The sequence below is a fragment of the Rhinatrema bivittatum genome, chromosome 14 (genome assembly GCF_901001135.1).
Source record: "Rhinatrema bivittatum chromosome 14, aRhiBiv1.1, whole genome shotgun sequence".
Taxonomy (NCBI): Eukaryota; Metazoa; Chordata; class Amphibia; order Gymnophiona; family Rhinatrematidae; genus Rhinatrema; species Rhinatrema bivittatum.
This window is the reverse complement of record NC_042628.1, coordinates 79,131,615-79,154,137: the sequence shown is the minus strand read 5'-3', so window position 1 is coordinate 79,154,137 and position 22,523 is coordinate 79,131,615. Positions and strand designations below refer to the sequence as shown.

Here is a 22,523-nt window from a genome sequence, read left to right as displayed (position 1 = left end):
AAGAAGTTCACTGTAATAAGTAAATGGCAATGGAAATGTGGAATAGGGGCTGCCATCAAGCTCCAGGTCTGGTTTCCTCTATGACCTTGTAGTTTCTGCTTTTCTCAGAGATATTGGGACCACATCCGTAGGTCCAGTAGAGCAAAATCAGGACTTGCTGAGCCTGTCCATTTTGAAATGGAGTTGTTCGCAACCCTAATCTGACATTACGTATGTCAAACAAACTGATTCCTGATCCAGAGTTTCTGCTGGGGTTTTCAAGGTAGGAAACACCAGAGACCTATCAAGGTGAGAATGCTGTCCCTTTGGTGAATTTAAAGATTAATATGGAATTTCTAATCATGATCTTTTTTGCTTATATACAAGAAAGGAAGAGCAGTTCCATTTCAGATTAACTTCCATCGATAACATATTCGCTGGCAGAAAACTAGTAAAGGGCTAATAGCCACGATACACTAATTTCTAATTAGTTTGGAAGAAACTAAACCCACATTCTGTGCAAGTGGGAAGACAACTTAGAGATTGCTCTCACTGAGGAAGAGTGGATGGTGATTTGGGGGAAAAAGCTAAGCAAACATCAACCTCCATCAAAAGGTCTACAGGAAAATCTTCTTCAAATGATGAGGATATGTAATTAATGTCTATTAAACTAGGTAAAATGCAGAATAAACTGGAAATTAAATGTTAGAGGGTCTATTTCCTACTGCACACGTGTGGTGGCACTGCCCAGCGGCTTGAATGTTTTGGGAATTGGTGAAAGGAGAGATTAAAACATTGACATCAACGGATTCCATTGAAAGTTGAGATTTTTTTCTTGGGAATTCCTGTATAAGGGATAACTCCTACCAATTCAAACACTAATTGCTGTGAAAACATCATTGATATCTAAATGGAAAACACTGACTGGTTAGGCAGGGCGTGGAAATGCTTTGATATGGAAAAGATGACGTTGGACAAACAAGATAACGCAAACCTTTGAAAGTTTAGGGTCTCATTTGCTAAGGCTTTTCTTCTATTTTATGTCTGGGGGGGGGGAAAAGCTAAGGAAATCAGTAATCATTTTGTACTTTACCCTGTAGTATTTTCCATTCTCGAAGCACCCGCAGTTCTCTATAGCTACGCACTGCGGTCCATCGAAGAAGAAGCCGTCATTGCACTCGCAGCCCTCGGCGCAGCTCGTGGGGCACTTGGCGGGGTCGGTGATTCCAGCACATGTGGTGGAGCAGGTGTCTGCGCAGAGTTTATATTGGCTGTTGGCAGGGCAGTCCAGAGCTTAAAACAAAAGAAAAACAGTGAATACGGAAACATTACATACGTAACTGATCCATTTAAATGCAAGAAGAGGCGTAGGGCTAGCCTTAAGGTTTGGGTTTCAACCAAGGGCAAAAAGCCTGTAAATCATTTTGTTTTGAAAGAGTGTATACTTTTCTCAATATTTTTTAAATACTTTAATTTCCCTCAGTTGATCAAGCAGTACCTGCAATGATGATTGCGACTCCTGCATTGGAACCAGATCAGGGCTGGATTCTTGGGTTATCCTCTAGGCACTGTTTTGACACTTTCCTGAATTTTAACGGATGGGTTTTTTTCTCAGATTTCTCAAGAAAAACGCAGACGAAAGATGCAACAATTTTTGCTTGTCAGACCCAGAGTACTTCAGGTTGGGGCCTTTTTCACATTAAAATTTCTTTGCAAATGTTGTGTCAAGTACAAAGGTCATTCATATACATTTCTTTACCGTCTCAGTTATCTGTGGTGCCAAACACTCCCAATGATCTTCCTAATCTCGCTTGACTCCCTATAAACAGGCCCAAGAACCCTTATATATATTTTTCCTGCGCTCTGTGGCATTGTTTCCTGGAATATAGGCTGTTTTGTTTATATGGTAAATTCCTAGGGTCATGAAATTGGATCCCTTTCTTATAGACTAGGGGCGACAGACAATGTTTGTATTTCCTTGTTCCTTTTTTCCTTTTTGTTTACTATTTTGTCTATATCCCTTGCTGTATCAATATTATTCTTGTGTTTGTTTGAAATTGCATAAATAAAAAAAGAATAATTTCCTATAGCTTCCAGAAGAGAAAGAAATTTCCACTTTCCAATTAAAATGCATTGTGGAACTTTTGACCAATCCTTAAATTTAGCAGTTATATCTGTTCTGTAGCCAGAATGAGTGAGAAGAAATGAAATGAAATGCAGAGAAGAATGAGTATCAAAAGAAAGGGAAGCGGGAGAAAAAGAGCAGCAGACTGCTTGAGAGCCATGAGTTGAGTGATCAAACAAATGAGAATTAGGGAGAATCAACGATAAAATGAGGTCTTCTGCCACCAGCGTTGGTGCAAGGGTCTGCAGCCACCCTAGGTGGTGATGTCAGAGTGTCACGTGGTGTTCTCGCTCTCCCGCTTGACAAAATTCCTTTTGCACGCCACGACCTCCAGCCTCCGGCAATCATTTCAAAAGTGGCGCCCTCGCATCTGCCTGCAGCGCCTCGCCCATTTCTGGTGCCCTAGGCAGCCGCCTAGTTCTGCCTAACGCTGGCGCTGGCCCTGTCTGCCCCTACATCATGGACTTTCCCACTACCTGGTGAATGACTCCTACAGAAACCAGAAAATAAACAGAATTGTTCCAGCATCTGTACTTGGCTGTAGTTTGGATTGTTGGAGATGAGTGAGTGGTGCAGGAAGCATGGAGTAGCTAGTGATAAAATAACGGAACAGAAAAGGTAAAAAAAGAGAAAGAAGTAGAGAAATTATAAGAGAATGGGAGAATGAAGGCAAGGGATAAGGATAGGAAAGAGAGCGTTTCCTTTGCTGTATCTTAATTGTTAGGAACAATTATCACAGCTGACTCTTCTCAATTATCTGAAGGCCTTTTACCAACCAAGGATGATGTAGGAGTTGACTTCCTAGAATCGCTTTTTAGAGAGCACTCCATGAAAATCAGCTGATAGCTGAACCGAATGCAGGGACAGGTGAATTTTCAAAGGAGTTCCATGCATGAAAGTGACAAACTATCGTAGCAATTTTCAAAAGCCATTTATGTACGCAAAGTGCACTTATGCCAGTAGGACAAATCAATGGACAAATCAATGGCATCTATTGTAGCAATTTTCAAAATCCCCACTTACATAGGTTAAGCACATTTACATGTGTAAAACCTATTTTAGGGATGGTAACTTTTAAACAGGTGCGTGGGCATACATGCGCGTGCGTTTGCTGACAAGCGCCCAGGAATGTGGACATTTTATAACAAACACGTGTATATGCGCACATGTTCGGAAATAGGCTGAATGCGTGTACATGTGCCTACAATTTTAAGTGGATGTGTGCCTATGCATAAGTGGGGAGATTTTCGTAAAAAACGCCCGCCAAAGCAATTACCAGTTTACCCAATTCATTCCCAGTTTGCCCAGGCAAGGGATAGGACTTTCAGACCCCCCTAATAGCCTCCCTTTTCCCCTATTAGCTCCGATCTTGCTGATCTGTTCATTTGCTTTTGCTTTCTGACTTGCACGCCATCCATAGCAGAAGTGAAGTTACGCAGCGGGGGACCCCAGGGCGTGCTTGTGTGTGTACGTGCTTGTGCGCTGGTTTCCTTAAATCCAGGAAGGCCTGTCCCACACCCAGACCGCGCCCAGGCCCCGCCCCTTTTCTTGAGAAACATTTTTCTGCGCAGAGTGGGAGATAACACTGGCACCTTTTAAAGTCTATGCACATATGTCCAAGTGTTGGCACATGCCGGGTTTTCGAAATTCACCTGTAAGCATTTGCTTTTGAAAATCAGGCCCTTAATACTGAAGTTATTTTTTCAATGTAGATATTTTTGTTTTCATGGGTGCATGATTTAAGGTGAATTTTAAAAGTCTAGCACGTGTCAAAATTGGAGGATTGTGGGTGCATCTAGCACATGCGTGCGCCCATCTGATTTCATAAAGTGAGTGGATGAGCACGCATGTGCCGATGCACATCTCACATTGGAGAAAAAAGGGGGCGTGGTGTAGGCGGGACATGGATGTTCTGGGGCGGAGACAAAAGATCTGGGCACGTGCCCAAGTCCAATAGCACGTAACTTTACTTCTGTTAGGAAAGAAGGAAAAGCCATTCCCGAGGGGCTTAAGGGGTCTGGAGTAACTGGGCGGGGGAGTGCAAGCTAAAGAAAATACCCCTGGCTCATACCCTGATGTGTGCAACTGTGTGTCCCTATTTGCAAAATTAAGAGCACACATACGCGCATCCGGGCTATTTTATAACATATGCACATAGGTGCATATTTATAATCATATCGCCATAACAATGGGCTTGTGCTGACGCACAGGTGTATAAGTGTGCCCGAGTGCCCATTTGAAAGTTACTGTCTTAAAGGTGAATTTAAAAAGCCCAGCACATGGGGGCACCTAACAAATTTTAAAAGCCGCCCGGATGCGAGCAATATCTTCTGCTGCGGGCACATCTGCCTTGGTTTCAGAAAGGGGCAAGGTCCGGGGCATGGTCTGGATGTGGGCGTTTTAGGGCACGGCCAGGAGATGTGCACGTCAATGCTTACGCACTCCAGCATGCTCCCAGCTCCAGAAAGAGCCATTCCCGACAGGTTTAAAGTAGAGATGTGAATCGGAACCGGAATCGCTTCGGTTCCGGTTCCGATTCAAATCGTGCATTTTTTTTCGTCCGGCCCGATCGGGTTTTTTTTTTTTTTTATCGGCTGCGCCCGATCCGATAAACAAAAAAACCACCCCGACCCTTTAAAACTGCTCCCTTAGCCTTCACCACTCTCCCGACCCCCCCAAAACATTTTAAAATTACCTGGTGGTCCAGGGGACGGCCGGCGCAATCTTTAAAAATGGCGCCGGCCGTCCAGTGCTCCTACCATGTGACAGGGGCCGACCAATGGCACGGATACTCTGTCACATGGTAAGGGCAAATGGCCATCGGCGCCATTTTTATTAGTGGCAGCCGACGGCCGAGAGCGGGAGATCGCTCCTGGGGCCCACTGGACCACCAGGTAATTTTAAAACATTTGGGGGGGGGGGGGTCGGGAGGGTGGTGGAGGCTAAGGGAGCGGTTTTAAAGGGTCGAGTGGGTTTTTTGTTTATCGGCCGTCAGCCCGAGGGCGAGAGAACGCTCCCGGGACCCCCGCTGGACCACCAGGTAATTTTAAAACGTTTTTGAGGGGGTCGGGAGGGTGGTAGAGGCTAAGGGAGCGGTTTTAAAGGGTCGGGGTGGGTTTTTAGGTTGTGTCCTAACTCCCGTTAGTGTGCACTACCCCGATTAACGGTTTTTTTCACGATAAATCGGTGGGATTTGTATTGTATCGCACTCTTTAACGATTAATGACGATTTAAAAAATATCGGACGATATTTTAAATCGTCAAAAAACGATTCACATCCCTAGTTTAAAGGGCCTGGTATAACGGGGGGGAGGGCAGACTGTCAGAGGATGTAGCTGTTAACTGGGTAAACTGATGGATGAACTGGTGAAACCAGTGCCCCTTTTAAAATTCCCCAGCTTGCATGGCAGAAGCTCACCCAGGTGAAGTATGCGAGCGAGCAATTTCAGAAGCTGGAACACCTTCCCTGAACGTCTCTGGCTCACAACGGATATTAAAAGGGATTTCAAGACTTGGCATTTAAAGAGGCTGATCGACTGCAGAATCCTGGGAGTATCACAGTTTGATTGTTAACAGCTCATTCAGCACTTAGTGACATTTTGGGGGGTGAGGCTGACAGGGCATTATCTCATTGTTTTGAATTGTAAGTTATTGCAGTGATTTGTTTCTTCAAGTACGCCCTAATTATTCATGCATGCTTTTATTATTGGAATCGGCCTCAATCACTGGAGATGCAGGTGATAAATACTTTAAAATAAATAAATAGAAGTGGGATTTACACACCTAGGCGCATGCTCACCAAAAATTAGGAGCACATGTGCCACGCCCATGCTAAGTTATAACATGTGTGCATACGTGTGCACAAGTTATAAAATTGCCGCGTGCCTGGGCAAGTGGCGATGTGCATGCGCCAATCTGCGTCCACGCGCCAATTTCAAAGTTACCGCCTTAATGTATTTCCTGATTTTTCTCCTGCTGCTGGTGGCAGCTTGTAAGCAACTTCTTGGGATGTGCCCTTTGGCGCTGTCTGCTGGGGCTTCACTATTTGTTACATTTCCTTCCAAATGTATAGTCAAGTAGGGAATGTGTATATTTTTCTGGACCAAGATCAATTGAAATTATTTTTGCATTTTATTTGTTCTTGTGGGCTTGATATGCGAGCTCCCTAATTTCAGTTTATCAGCTTTATAATGTCATATTTTCCTTAATTTTTCTTGGGGGCTCTGATCTGTTTTCTGAATATTTTAAATCATTTTCTTGTATGTGTATTTGTTTAAACTTAATAAAGATAAAATTGGAAAAAAATAATAACATCAGGTTTTTTTTAAGTTCAGCCAAACTTACGGCAGAAAGATTCACTCCTCCAAGGTTGGATGGTGATGCCTGCAGCCTGGCATGCAGTCACATAGCTCTGGATGTTATGGCACAGTATTTTGTTGTCTCCATTGCCCATGCAGAGATCATAGATGCAGTTGTTGTAATAGACATCAGGGCTAACTGTGGCGTAGCAGGCACTGAAGGGGCCATTCAATCTTTTAAGAATGCCACAATAGTTGTCATTCTGGAAGACTTCCTTCTTCTTGTCCTCACAGACAGGGCAGACATTGCCAGCTGCTCCACAGCCATGGTCACAGGTCACCCCAGCAATCTGGACTTTCCAGGCAGAGCCAAATGTGGTGGCATCAGCAGCCAGTCTCTTGTCAGGCAGCTGAAACTCATCTTTCTTGTCCCCATTGTAGTTCCCACACAAGCCACCCAACTGGTTCTTGTAGTTCCCTGGGACAGTGACCAGAACGAAGTAGACCAAGTCATAGCTCAGTTCCAGGTTAAAATCGGTTCTCACAATGATGTTGTTACCATGCTGATAAGCACGGATCTTTCCATCTTCAAAGGTGAGGGGAAGATTATTGAGCACCCCATTCACCTAAAAGAGAGAGAATATAACACAACAACATCACTATATCAGAAAAGCACTGGGGATCATGAGCCTGATAGAATTGCAGAAAATGAAGACATTGTGATCATCTGGGACATTCCCATTCCAACCAATAAAAAGCTTGATGCAAGAAAACCAGTTATAATGGTAAATAAGAAGAACCCAAACATGGCATTACTAATAGAAATGTCAGTACCAAGGAACTATTCTGCACAATGTATGGAGAAAACGAAGATTCTCAAGTATCCACAAATGCAGAGACCATGAGAACATATCAGAAAGAGACAGAAAATGTCTCAACTGAATTGCATGCCATGGGCGTGATTAAAAAAGATCTTTCAGGCACAGCGTAATAAGCTCCTGAAAATTCAGTGCATATTAAAGTGCGCATAAGAAATTTGATCCTGTAGAGGTATCGATGGAATAGCTCTTCGGATCCCATTTCTCCAACTTTAGCCAAATTACATTGGTTTCATATTGTCTAGCACGTTAAATTCATGATTTTAATGTTGGTGTTTAAGAGAATTCATGGCCTTGCTCCTCCCTCTTTCAATGCTGTTTTGAAATTATATCAGTCAGCCAGGAGTTTAAAGGTTAGAGAATAAGAATTTATTTCAGGTTCCTTCTTTTAAAGAAATTTGATTGGACAAATTCAGGGAACGCTTGTTTTATGTTCCAGGGCCTAGTGTATGGAATTCTCTCCCAGATTTCATAAAAATGGAATCTTCCCTGTTAATGTTTAGAAAAGCATTTAAGACATTTCTTTATGAACAGGCTTTTGTAAAGGTGATTCAACGAGTTAACATCATGGGTCTTGTTGTAGAGGAGCAAGGGAAGGATAACTAAGAAAGTTGAGATTACTGAGATTCAAGTAAAGGCAGTGTTAGGGGGTTTTTTTTCCCCAATTTTTTTTTTCAGTACTAGCTTTTAATGTTTGATATTGTTTTTATGTTTGTAATGCTATATTCTTTGTATTTTTATATTCTGTTTTTATGAATGTTTCACTGTACACCTCTCAGAAATGATGATGGCTGGTTAAGAAATGTTGCCTATACATATTACATTATACAAATTGCAGAAGAAAGCTCTCATCGCATAATGAAAATATTAAGAAGAGCATTAGCAGTGCATGTGAGAGATTATGAGGTGAATCAAGACCCGCACACGGGCATGCAGACATGGATGCAGCAATTTTATATCATGCACGAGTATACGCAGTATTATGCGCACATGTTATAAAATCAGCTATACGTGCACACGATTATATAGTTCCACATGCATGTGTGTGCATATGCTGCCTCGAGAGCTTAAATGAGGGGAATTTTAGTAGCTATGCACGCCGATGCAATAGCATTTTATTTTCCTAGTTCACTCCCAGTTCACCCAGTAAAGGAGAGGACTTCCTAATCCCCCTAGCTAACTTGCTTTCCTTTTACCCTATTATTTATTTATTTTTTGATATTCCGCTTTTCGGCACTTCAAAGTGTCCATCAAAGCGGATTCACCCTGACCCTTAAAACCCTGATAACTAACCAATTTTCTTTTTTGTTTCATGACTCACACGCCGTCCACAGCAGAAGTCAAGTTACGCAGTAGAGAAGCCAAGTGTGTGCTTGTGCACATAAATACTTACATGCTGACTTCATTTTACAGACTCGGCCTGCCCATGACCTGCTTGTGCCCCTCCCAGACCAGCCCACACCCTGTTCCTTTTTAAATGTTTATTATTTTTGTGCGCAGTGGGATATACGCTGTGTGGATGTGTCTTGCCAAGTCACACGCATATCTCCCAGCTTCGGCACATATAGGGGTTTTAAAATCTACCAGTAAGATTGCATCCAACATGGCCTGGCATACAAGTGAGATTCATTCTTGTATATGCAAAACTAATCTATTTGGAGACACTGCCCCTAGAAAGAACATTAGTATGTTTAGTTCGATATTATGTCTTTGATCTCCATATGCGAACAACTTCTAAGGACTGTATTTGTTATTAGGGATGTGAATCGTGTGATCGATCATCTTAACGATCGATTTTGGCTGGGGGGGGGAATCTGATCGTCACGGGTTTTTTTTGTTAAAAAATCGTAAATCGGGGGAGGGGGGAAAACCGGCACACCAAAACAACCCTAAAACCCACCCCGATGTTGTGATTGACCAATCCGGAAGTGGATCCTTGGGCCGACCGCCGGAGGGAGACGGACGGGAGGCAGACTAGATGAAACGATGAATCTTCACCTGGGAACCCGTGACCCCTCCAGAGGAGCTGTGGAGGCCCGGGTCACTAGGGCTTAGGAGTCTTCGCCCTGGAAGCCCGAGATCCCCCCAGGAGGAGCCTGTAGGGACCCGGACCGCTGGGTCTTAGGTGATAACAGAAGAATCCAAGGAAGCGATACGAACCGGGGTACAAGCAGGCAGAGAGCGGAGTCAGGCAGGCAGAGATCAGGAACCAGGCTGGCAAACGATACCGGAGTCAGGCAGGCAGAAGTCAGGAACCAGGCAGGCAGATAAACGATACCAGAGTCAGGCAGGCAGAAGTCAGGAACCAGGCAGGCAGATAAACGATGGCAACTAGCACTCCGAAGAGAAACCTCGTTGCAAGGCGAATTGCAACTTCAAAAGTCCCGGCTTAAATCCCCTGCTCAATCAGCTGACGTCAAAGAGGCGTGTCTGCACATCCGGGTGCAGACGCCTTAAAACACGGCTCTTCACGCGCGCGCGTACCAGGGCTGGGGGGAGGAGTTTCTGACGACGTCTCCACGAGGAGACGCCGCTGCCATGCGGCCCTGGAGGCCAGAAACCCGGCGGTTCGCGGCGCCACGGAGGAAGGTAAGAGCCCGGTCACTAGGCTAGTGACCAGGATCGTAACAGTACCCCCCACTTTACGCCCCCTCTTTGAAGGACCGGGCCTTCCAGGGTTGTCCAAGTGAAATTGGGACAGCAGAGTCTTATCCAGGATATTCCGCGCAGGTTCCCAGGAATCCTCCTCAGGACCACAGCCTTCCCAGGCTAGCAAATATTCCCACCGACGATTGTGAAATCGTACGTCCCGTACCTCGTGTACTTGATAGACCGGATCCCCAGGAGATGATGCTGAGACATCATCCGGAGTGAGGTGATGATAACGGGAGTGGACCACAGGTTTTAACAGGGACACATGAAATACATTGTGAATGCGCAATGATGATGGCAGTCGAAGTCTGTAGGATACCAATCCAATACGTTCTGCCACTGGAAATGGACCACAGAATTTAGGAGCCAACTTGCGAGAGTAGCCTGAAAGGTGCAAATTTTTGGTACTTAACCATACTTTAGTACCAGGTAGTAGTGTCGGAGCAGCCCGTCTATGACGATTCGCTGTTGTCTGTGCTTTCCGTGCTGCAGAAGAAAGACGATGCTGAAGAGATTGCCATAGGTGACGAAATTGAGTCGCTGCTGACTGAGCCGCAGGAGATGCCACCTCCACTGGAACTGGGACAGGAGGTTTGAGATGACGACCAAAAACCGTTTGAAAAGGTGATTGGCCCGTGACAGAGTGTTCATGGTTATTATATGCAAATTCTGCCCAAGGCAACAACGCCACCCAATTATCTCTTTTCTCAGAAATGAAACTGCGGAGAAAAGACTTGAGAGACCGATTCATTCTTTCCGTCTGTCCATTACTTTGGGGGTGAAAAGCGGTGGAGAAATTTAACTGAACCCCGAACTGTTTGCAAAGGGCTCGCCAATAGCGAGCTGTAAACTGAGGTCCACGGTCAGAGACTATACTTTGTGGAAGACCATGGACTCGAAAGATGTGTTGTACGAACAGCTGTGCTAACTCAGGTGCAGAAGGCAGTTTGTCCAGTGGTACGAGATGTACCATTTTAGAAAAACGGTCCACAATAACCCAAATTACAGTCTTACCCTCTGAAGGAGGGAGATCTACCACAAAGTCTGTGGCAATATGTGTCCATGGTTCTGTGGCAATGGGTAACGGTTGTAGCAGACCCCAAGGTCGACCCGAAAGTGGCTTTTGCCTGGCACATACTGGGCAAGATGCCACGTATTCCTGAACGTCCTGACGTACCCGAGGCCACCAGTAGAATCGATTCAAGAGAGTGAGAGTTCTTACTCGGCCGGCATGACCTCCTGTAAGGGAGTCGTGAGCCCACTCCAGAACCTTCCTTCGGTCTCGTCGAGGTACTACTACTCGTCCTTGCTGAGATACACTAGTGCAGTCAAGAGAAATCCTGGCTGGGTCAATGATATACTGTGGAGAGTCACTCCTTTCCTCAAGGATGGTGTTACGGGACAGAGCATCGGCTCGGATGTTCTTAGCGGCGGGTCGGTACTTGAGGATAAAATCGAACCGACTAAAGAACAATGACCATCTCGCCTGCCTGGGATTGAGGCGTTGGGCTTGGGAAAGAAACTCCAGGTTCTTATGGTCAGTGTACACCGTGATTTGGTGCTGAGCTCCTTCTAGCCACTGCCTCCATGCCTCAAACGCCAACTTGATGGCGAGAAGTTCTTTATCGCCGATACCGTAATTGTTTTCGGCAGGAGTGAATCTCTTCGAGAAATACGAGCATGGGAGTAAAGTTCCTGCACTAGAGTGCTGAGAAAGTACTGCACCTACCGCCACACTGGACGCATCTACCTCCACTATGAAGGGACGTGACGGATCAGGGTGTCGTAGGCAAGTATCCAACAGAAACGCGTCCTTTAAATCTTGAAACGCTTTACAAGCCTCTGCAGACCAGTGGCGAACATCCGCTCCTTTCCTTGTTAAGGCTGTCAAAGGTGCCACCAGCCGGGAGTATCCTGGAATAAAGTGTCTGTAAAAGTTGGCGAAGCTCAGAAAGCGTTGCAACGCCTTTAATCCTGTAGGCTGAGGCCACTTCTTGATGGCCGAAACCTTCTCTGGGTCCATGCGAAATCCTGTGGCAGACACGATATACCCTAAGAAAGGCAAAGAGTCCTGCTCAAAGAGACATTTTTCCAGTTTGGCGTAAAGGTGCTGGTCTCGGAGAATTTGAAGAACTTGCCGGACCTGTCGGCGATGAGAATCCAAATCTTGCGAAAATATGAGAACATCATCCAGGTAGACAATGACACAAGTGTTTAGCAGTTCCCTAAGAATCTCATTCATGAGATGCTGGAATACGGCAGGAGCATTGCACAAGCCGAATGGCATAACCAGATATTCGTAGTGCCCGTCCCGGGTGTTGAAAGCAGTCTTCCACTCATCCCCGGGACGGATGCGCACAAGATTGTAGGCTCCTCTTAGGTCCCTTTGTCCTCACTATGCCCGTATGACATAGTGAGGGCAAAGGTAGCGCCGGCGCCATTTTGAATATTGGCAATACGGCCCAAGTGCAGGTGGTCGTATGACATAGTGAGGGCAAAGGTAGCGCCGGCGCCATTTTGAATATTGGCAATATGGCCTGAGTGCAGGAGGTCGCTCCCGGACCCCCGCTGGACTTTTGGCAAGTCTTGTGGGGGTCAGGAGGCCCCCCCAAGCTGGCCAAAAGTCCCTGGGGGTCCAGCGGGGGTCCGGGAGCGATCTCCTGCACTCGTGACGTCGGGTGACAGGAACCAAAATGGCGCCGGCGCTAGCTTTGCCCTGTCATATGGTAAGGGCAAAGGGCCACTGGCGCCATTTCTATTAACGCAGCCGTGGCCCGAGAGTGGGAGATCGCGCCGGGACCCCCCCACTGGATCCCAGGTAATTTAAAACATTTTGGGGGGGTTCGGGAGGGTGGGAGATTTGTTTTAAAGGGTCAGGGTGGGTTTTAGGGTTGTTTTGGTGTGCTGGTTTTCCCGCCCTCCCCCGATTTACGATTTTTGACGATAAATCGGGGGAATTGCTATTGTATCGCGGCTCTAACGATTTTTGACAATTGTTTTAAATCGTCAAAAAACGATTCACATCCCTATTTGTTATTGCTTTACTGGAGCTGTTTCTTTCTTTACTTTTTCTTAATTTCAGTTCATTTGGGCCTTTCTAAGATAGCAAGCCTAGGGCTACTAAACTAATGCAATATATGGACTTGGATTTTTAGGAGGTTCTGTCCCATCTGGGTCTGTTTTCATGTAAGGGTTCCAGGATCTGATCACCTTATTAGTACAGGATCTTTTCCTACTTTGGATAAAATAATGGTGTCACCTCTTGAAGTTTAAAAAGAAGATTTATGAATATTAACAAACAATGTCTATTTATACTGACAGTAGTTTACATTATGGAATATCCAGTCAACTAAGAAAGTTCCATGACACCTAGAACAATATCCTTTTCACTGTTAAAAATGCCAAGAGTATCTTCCTTGTGGACAAGGACCTTAAATTAGTGTCCTGTCCAAAAGATAGTATCCTCAGTGCCCTCTAATTGCATGACAGGGCTCAAGTTAAGTACTGACTAAGATGGAAGAATGTTCCAACTAAACGACTAATAGCAATTCATAAAATAATTGAGTCAGCTAGAAGGGATCCCTAGAGATCATGTAGTCAATCCCTTGACCTTCAGACAAAATGCACTTCCCTCAGTGCCAATTAAAGGCCAAAATACTGGTCATGCCTAACACTACTCAGCATTTGAGATGTAATAGATCATGGTTCAAAGGAACAAGGGGGTATGACTGCAGGCAATGCTACTAGTGTAATCTATGAATGCTTCCTATTCATGGCTTACCCAGATGAGCCCTTTCTTGCTCTGAAGGAGAGTGATTCTGTAACCATAAACGTCAATGGATACCAGCTTGGTGACTGTTACTTTTCCATTACCATACTTCTCATTTTCCACATTGATAGCAAAGGGCACCAGGTTGCTGCTCTCAGTGATTGTCTTTGTTAGCGTGTACGTACAGGTGCCTTGGAAATCATAGGCCAGACCATCGTATGTCAGGTAATGTGGGTCACCAGCAGCTTGGCACTTCGCTGAGCCAATTGGTTGACATTTCTGGATGCCATCTATCACTTTGCACTCCTCGTTGGGTCCACAGGAGAAGGCCTTACATTCAACGACTCCACCAGCCTTGCAGGTGCATTGCTGACTGCACAAGCCATTGGGAAAGAACTGCTCTCCGGATTTGTAGTAAACACCATTATAGGCACATCCACACTGGGCCATGGGAACACATTGGCCACCACTAAAGACAAACCCTTCGTCACATGTGCATCCTTCTTTGCAGACAGCACTACATGCAATTGGGGCCAATAAGCTGGCACATGTGGGGGCACAGCCATTGATGCATACTTCATAATGGCTGTTTTTAGGGCAGCTTAGACCTGTAATAAAAAAAGAGACACATTATAGGCTCATCTACATTGCATCCCTCAGTAACAGGAGTATGGCTGTATCTCAAATGTCTGTCATATTCATGAAGGCATGAGAAGAGAAGAAATAATTCTTAGCCCTGGGTTTGCAAGAGTGAAGCCAGACATAGACCTAGTAGGGTTTTTGCTGCCTTCATTTTCTCTATTGCAGTCTCTCTTGCTAGTTTTAAATACGAGGGCTTGTGCCCCGTGTGAGAAAGCCCACCCCATAACGGCAATGCTGCTGGGACAGGGCCCACTTACCTCCCTTGATGCACGGGTCTTTCTAGGGTGGCCTTGCATGGGCTCCTCTGGAGCGCGCGTGCTCGGCTGACTATCGAACGACGTCATCGGCCTGTGATGAGTGCCTGGATGTGCGTCGTAGCGCCAATAAAAGCGTGTGCCATCGCCGCCATCCTTCCTTTCCCCTGGCAGTGATGGCGTGCAACGGTTCAGTACTCGAGGATCAAGGACCGCAAGTACCGCGATTCGGGGGCAGGGGACGGCAAAATAGTGCGATTACCACGATCTGGTGAGGGTGGAAGAAGGGCCTCAAATTAAGGGCCTGTTTAAAAAAAAACAAACGCAGGCAGATACTGCACAGTGCAGGCGACTGTGCCTGGCGCCAAGCGGCAGCTGAACACTTTTGGAACACGCGTTGATCCCCCATACCCCCCCTACACCCCTGATTAGCCAGGAGGACTGTGAACAAAAAAAAAAAAAAGCAGTCCTTCCAAGGCTCACCACATAGAGTGGAGGACGTATGTGCTGGTGGCTGGGGTAGTAAGGGATTGGTGCTCTGAGCGCCAGAGGCTGTGAGTCTTGCTGGTCAGGCAGTGCTCCTTTCTGTACTCATCCATATCTAGCCAGAGGAGAAGGCATTCTTTCGGCATGGCTGATGTCGGCGAAAAACCAGGGGAAGGGCAGCTCAAGCTAGCAAGGCACCAGCTTCCAGGTTCACGACAGCCCTCGCGCCGGCAAAAGCGCCAGAGAGCTGAATGTGATTGCTGTGAAACCACTGAAGCTGGAAGTTACAGCAGTGTGGGTACAGCAAACATCAATTCGCAACCCTGATCAGACACAGGGGTTAAGGGGTTAATCCTGATCAGATACAGGGGTTAAGGGTTCAACAAGAACTCTTAACCCCATCCCAAGTGAGGACAGCTGGTGCCCCAAATTCAGGGGTAAGCACAAGGGGCAATGGGGACAGAACAGCTGGTGCCACAAAATCAGTCAGTGCCCCAAGATCAAGGGCAAACACAAGGCCCATCAGGGGTCAGCCATATCCCTGGCAGCATTGAAAATATGGCCACTGCACCCGACTGATTCACGAGCCCGTGGGGGTACGCCATGGGTAGGGTTCAGGAATGGACAAGTGCAGAATTGTTTGCAGCCCAGCATGCCCGCAATAGCGCCTTTTAATTATTTCTGACCTGGTATGAATTCATTCGCCCACTGGTACCCTGGAAGACCTTACCCGGGGCTTGCGGGCATTCCTGGGAATCACATCCCCCAGCATCCATGGGGATGATGGGGGTGGCCAGGACAACCCTGCGCTGGACTTGTGACTGAAGGCACCTCTACTGGACCTGAAGTGAGCTGCAGGCCGCAACCAGAGGACTCGACTTCAGCGCAACATGTGACAGTCTCCTCAGTCAGCACGGCATTGGCCTGGATGGCATCAGAAGAAACTGTCCATGAAGGAAGCAAAAAAGGCAATACAGCACCCGATGCAATGCCTGCGACCATGAGAAGCGGAGCAGGAGAGTCAGCAAGTGACACAATAGGTGAGTCTGAGCATTTACCGAAGGTGAGTCGCTGCAATAAAAAAGGTGTAAGAAGTTGCAAAAAAGCAAAAAAATCAAGAGCAGAGTCAATATCAGACTCTAGCAGATCCAGCACTTTGGCATCTTCTGACACAGACTCTTCATCCGATGACAACCGAGAATAGCCTGATGCAAAGGATGAGGATACATCCCGTGGTCCCCTTGCTTTGACTACGTTATCCAATTATGGGAGACTGTTCCCGAGGAAAAAGATCAAGAACAGACCTACATTGACATTTTTACAATTCTCAAAGGTAGAAGGAATCCAGCTGACAAGAACGGAGGCAAGAAACGCAATCACACACTGGGATCCAACAAACCGATCACAAGAAACATTATAAATTGGCCAATAGCATTTTTGCACATGACAAGTGTCATAGGGCACGAAGACCCATCCCAATATGGTTCTATACTCAGCTATGCAGACATCATTTTGGAGGTCTACAGAGAATACGAAAAATGGACATGGCTTAATTACCTCGAGCACTTTCGAGACAAAATAGAAGAGAACCACTTCATGTCTTGGGGCATGCAAGACATTGGCTTATGGCTGAGGCACATGAAGAGCAAGGCGCCGGACACAGCAAGCTGCATGCGGGTATCCGCCAGGCCAAGTCAACAAAACACACACGCAGGACAAACAACTCATAAAAGCAACAACAATGGATCGTGCTGGAGGTACAACAAATCATCTTGTTCATTCCAGGATTACAAATTTAAGCACCTCTGCTCAATTTGCTTGGCACCACATCCAGCTTGGCACCACATCCAGCCATCAAGTGCAATAACACAGGGAGTAATCACAAGCTGAAGAGATGACAGCGTATTCACTAAAGCGCCATCCCCAATTAACATTGAAGCCATGCTCACTTGGCTGAATCATTACCCATACAAAAACAGGCAGGAAAGCTGATAGAGGGATTCCACATCGGATTCAATATACCATTTCAAGGAAACATTGGCGAAACATGCACGGATAATGCAACCTCTGTGACAAAACACAAAGCCCTCATTCAAAAGAAAATCGACAAAGAATTGTCGAGGCAGAATAGCCGGACCTTTCCAATCCCTGCCCTTCAGTAGAATGATGATATCTTCTTTGGCTGTCATCCCGAAAAAGGAGCCTGGAAAATACAAGCTGATTCAGAATTTGTCATATCCTTACTGCGCCTCAGTCAATGATCATTTGCCAGACGAAGAGTGTGCCGTGCAGTATGCTTCTTTCAACAGTGCTATAGACATATTGCGTAGATGCAGAAGAAACACGCTCATGGGCAAAGGCAGACATTGAATCAGCATTCCGGCTTCTCCCTGTGCACCCCACCAGTTTCCCCTTATTGGGATTTTGCTTCAAAGGAGAGTATTACTTCAATAAATGCATGCTGATGGGTTGTGCGACATCATGCACAATCTTTGAAGCATTCAGTTCATTTCTCTATTGGGCAACAGCACAACAAGCAGGGCTGAACAACATGGTGCATTACCTCGACGATTTCCTCTTTGTCAGCCCCAAGAAATCCACGACCTGCTCTCAACTACTACGTATATTCCACGCACTAGCTTTAGAGTTTGGAGTCCCCATAGCACATGACAAGACAGAAGGGCCCAGCACTTCAATCAAATTCTTGGGTATCGACTCCAATAACATGGAGTCCAGATTACCTCAAGACAAACTTCGCAACATACAGAGCAGACTGAAGAAGGCGAAGGCAGCAAAGAAGATGGCGTTGGTCGATGTTCAGTCGCTAAGGGGCATCCTGAACTTTGCATGTCGAGTTATACCCATGGGTAGAGCCTTCTTGAGGAGGTTAACTGCAAACACGATTGGCGTTTCTCATCCAAAACATCTGATCAGAGTCACACAGGCTGTGGAGGAGGATTTGTCACTATGGTCATCCTTCCTCAATGAGTTCAACGGAACATCGGTGTGGCAGGACCCCTCAACCTCAAATCTGGACCTCGGTATCTACTCAGACGCATCTGGAGGCTGGGATTTTGGCGTATACTGGCAGGGCTCCTGGGTGGCAGAGCAGTGGCCTCAGGAGTGGGTACAAGCTGGGTAAATGCGCAACATCACTTTCCTAGAGCCGTTTCCCATGCTGGTTGTGCATGTCATATGGGGAAGTAAGTTGCATAATAACACATAATCTTTTGGTACGACAATATGTCGGTGGTGCAAGTACTCAAACAACCAGCCAAATGTCAAAGAGTAGCTGAGTTACTGAGAGAGGTGATATTAACCAGTTCGTCATTAAACATGACCATAAGGACACACCATGTCCCGGCCGTGCATAATAGTGTTGCCAATGCCTTGTAAAGAGCTAAATGGGATTTGTTTCGAAAACAGGTTCCCAGAGCCGACAAGGAAGGCACAGCAGTACCCAAGAGATTGTGGAGCATTGGGATGGCACCACGAGGGACCTGCTGAAGCGATCAGTCACCCCTTTCACATGGAACGTGTACAGCAGAGCGTACGATAGTGTGTCTGAATTCCTAAAGGAGAGAAGTTGGAATACTGGACCCGTTCCCCAAGATGTAATTGTCAAATGTATTGTTGGTGCTAAAGAGACCAGTAAATCAAGGGGTGCAGTGATGAACCAACTAGCAGGCTTCGCCTTTTTCTGAAAAGCATGAGGATGGGGTGATCCAACCAGGAGTTTCCTTGTTAAAAAAATCTTGGCGGGATGGGCCAGGAAATCAGGACTCGTCATTGATGCGCGTAAGCCAATCACACACAAGATGCTCACCCAGCTGTGGTTGGTATCAATTGTATGCAAATCCCAATTTGAAGTCAAATTACTTAGGGCCATGTTTTCGCTGGCTTTTTTTTAGCTCTGTGAATCATGAGACGGTGGTTGCGTCTATACGGAAAGTGGGTTCTGGGGGGCATACTATTGCAGAACATTACAGTATCGGAACAGGTAGCCCAAATAACCATACAGAGGTCAAAAACTGACCAAGCCGCCAGAAGTGCAAAATTATACCTAAGATGGACTGATACCTTGATAACATGCCCTGTTCAAAATTTAAAGATGTACCTGTCCATCACTGGGCAGCCAGGAGGGCGTGGTTTCGCTCCTACGGGACTCCCTTGGGTTCAGCTATGAACCACGTTCACTTCATATGGATGGGTCATAAAGGGATGACTTGGGACCATCTTCTCCTGATAATGCACAAGAAAGTTATGCTGGCTGAACCGGACGCCGTTGTGATTCACCTTGGTGGCAACAACTTGGGAGCTATGTTGTGCATACAATTAATAAGATGCATAAAGCATGATTGGAGTGAACTGGTTTCCAGGTTTCACAACTCGTGCATTATGTGGTCAGACATCATACAGCAGTTACAGTGGTGGGATAAGCTATAGAAAAGAGGTCGCAAAAAGGTGAATTAGCAAGTCGGGCGTTGGGCCACCAAGGTGGGTGGGTGGCACATACGTCATGACTGGGCCGAGGACATGGGTTATACAGGCCCGATCGAATCCACCTTTCCGATATTGGTAACGACCTTTTTAATAATTCCATCCAGGAGGCCATCGAATCCTTGTTTGGTTGACAAGGCCACAGCTTTAGGGAGGGGGCATGAGGCAAGTGTTACTATCTCATGCTGGTGGCAGGTGCACGAGCCGGGGCCGGATTTGGTAGGCCTTGGGTAGGGGCCCCCTTGCTAGTAAGAGCAAGGTGGAGGGGGGGGGGGGGGCGGACGAAGGGGCCACCTTGTTAGGAGACATGACGGCGGTACCCAGGATTATCGGATATAATTATCGACTCTTGAATCTCATATACTAGTTTTATTTTAAATTGTTAATTCTATAATAAAGCTGAAGCCTCTTGAGCAACAGAAAGTCTGTGCCTCATATTTGTAGCTATATATTAGCATATTCTGGCTGAGAGGGTGTGAGCATGCTATACATCAGCAATCTCGACGTTAATGCCTTTGTGTAAAAAATAAGACTTTGGTTTGACTATGTGTGTGGATAAGCACAGCTTACAGGTCAAATCAGTTTCTAAGTGCATTGAATATGTCTGTTATATTTATTTTTGAAAATAACATAACTGCATTAATATATTTTTTGCAAACAGTGATGCAGAAAACTAAAGCATAGATGGATGCCACCTGCTGATTGACACTCCGCTACATTATACCACAATAATGTCTTTTTCAGCATTCTTTCAGTCCGTGGTATCATATACAGTCCTTGATGTCACAGAAGTAAAACACAATGAAAGAGCTTTCAAGCAGGGAAATACTGTGATAATTGATAAAACATTCTCTTATTTAGAAAATTTAACATTAGAATATTATTCATATTATTTTTATTTTATTAATTGAGGATTTTACTCTTTTATCGAAACATCTGCCTCACTAAATGTAAAGAAAGCTATCATAATAGACTACTCACTGCAAAGTTTGGCAGACCTCCATGCATAGACAGTGGCACCAGCCTCTTGGCAAGCTGCGGAATAGCTGGAAATGACTTTGCATATAGCATCTTGACGACCTTTGTAGAAGCAATAGTCATACACGCAGTCTTTGAAAGAGCCCTGGGGATTAATTTTGGCATGACACTCCCTAAAGGGGCCATCCTTGTCCAAGAGAATTCCGCACTCCCCTTTGCTTTCTCTCTGGCGGCTTTCGACTGAGGCCATATCAGAGCAGTCTCCCTTGTCTTCCTCTGAGCATCCACGGACATCTTTCATCTTCCAGCTCTTCCCAAAGACAGTCGCATCTGTTGTGGTTACTCCATTTTTCATGATTAGGTCATTGCCAGGGTCTCCATTGAAGTCTCCACAGAGACCACCAACAGCCCCGGCGTAAGTGCTTGGGATGGTTACTGAAACTCGAGCAATGTAGTTGAAGGTCGTTCTGAATCCAAATTTAGTCTGGATTATCGCATCAAATCCTTGTTTATAGATGGTGATTTTCCCATTGTCTATGTTGTATGGCAGATTAATTAGCAGCCCATTCACCTGTAAAAAATTTAATTTTAAAATTAAAAGTTGAGCAACAGGATTAGGCAAGGCCATTTACTTATGAGATCAATTGGAGAATAAGCCATTTTAAAAAGTAAAAACTAATTGGATGTGTTACCATAAAAGCAATATTTAACTGAATGTTCTTCTCATGGGTTTTAATTGCTACTTCAGCAGTATACCCATACCTAGGCACCTCAATCGCAGAAGCTTGAGGAATAAATTATTTAACTTAGCAATAAAGAGAGTTAATCTGAGTTTAAACTGAGAGATAGCTAAGAAGGATTTAACGTCATCAATTTCTTTATACAGCTCAAAAATCAGCTTATATCAGTATACAATAAAACAACATATAAAGAGCACCAGATAATATGGTATGGATAAAATAATGATTATTGTTTTCATTCTGTTTTATGAAAAAAAGAATATCAGGTGCATTGAATCACAATGGAGATTTATGGTGCCCTTCGTTCTCAGCACATCTTCTTGAACGCCCTTGAAAATTAACCAAGTTTGCAGGATCAGTTCTAAAACCCAGTATTACATCCCAAAGCAAAGTATATGCTATGCTACCTCAAATAAGCACCCATGCTTTTACCAGATATTAGCACTAGCAGTTAGATCTAGATCATTGGATAGGTCCAATTAGCATTTACTTTGAAGGTTACTTTTGATAGACATAAACCATTGATATTTAGTAAAACTTACCATCACTTTTTCAGGGATCTCTCTGCTGATTATAATATCATATTCCAAAACTTTTATTTGAACAAGGGTGACATAGGATACTACTTTGCTTCCTCGGTTGTCATTCTGGACGTAGACTTGGAAGTCAATCAAGCCTTCGCTGTTTTTTATCAGCCCAGCAAACAAATACAGGCATGTACCTTGGAAGTTATATCTGCGGTTATCAAAGGTAATGAAGTGAGGGTCTCCTGAAGCTGAGCAGGTGCCGTAGGTCATAGGATAACAATCTTGGATGCCTTTAACCACATCACATTTCTGGTTGGCTTTGCATTTGGTGGCCTTGCATTCTACTTTCCTGGTCGATGGGTTACAGATGCATTGTTTCTCACACTGTTTATCTCCCCAGAATTTCTCATTGGCTTCATAGAGTCGGCCCTCAAAGATGCAGCCACAGATGCTCTTAGGAGCACATTTCCCCTCATTCAGCACGAAGCCATCGTTGCATTCACAGGTTTCCACACAAGGCTCAGTGCATTTGGCTGCATCATCATTACAAGTGGTCGGGCATGCACTACCACAGATCTTGTACTGGCTGTTCTCAGGACATTGCATTGCTAGGAAAGAAGAATCAAAAGAGGGTTCTTGTGAACAAGATGTCTTCTCAATCATTTTAAGACAGAGCAAACAATCTTGGTTGACAT

At 45.3% G+C, this 22,523-nt stretch overlaps 1 protein-coding gene across 1 annotated transcript in view; it reads right to left on the bottom strand.

Annotated features, from left to right (window-relative positions):
- The window catches only part of LOC115075650 (IgGFc-binding protein-like), a 94,985-nt gene that overhangs the window by 36,513 nt on the left and 35,949 nt on the right, over positions 1-22,523 (bottom strand). Inside the window, exons 6-10 of the mRNA XM_029576224.1 lie at positions 21,844-22,436; positions 20,565-21,132; positions 13,714-14,309; positions 6,449-7,028; positions 1,073-1,272 (exon numbers count right to left, since the gene is read on the bottom strand). Of these exons, the coding sequence (XP_029432084.1) occupies positions 1,073-1,272; positions 6,449-7,028; positions 13,714-14,309; positions 20,565-21,132; positions 21,844-22,436 (2,537 nt within the window). The remainder of the gene's footprint in view (positions 1-1,072; positions 1,273-6,448; positions 7,029-13,713; positions 14,310-20,564; positions 21,133-21,843; positions 22,437-22,523) is intronic.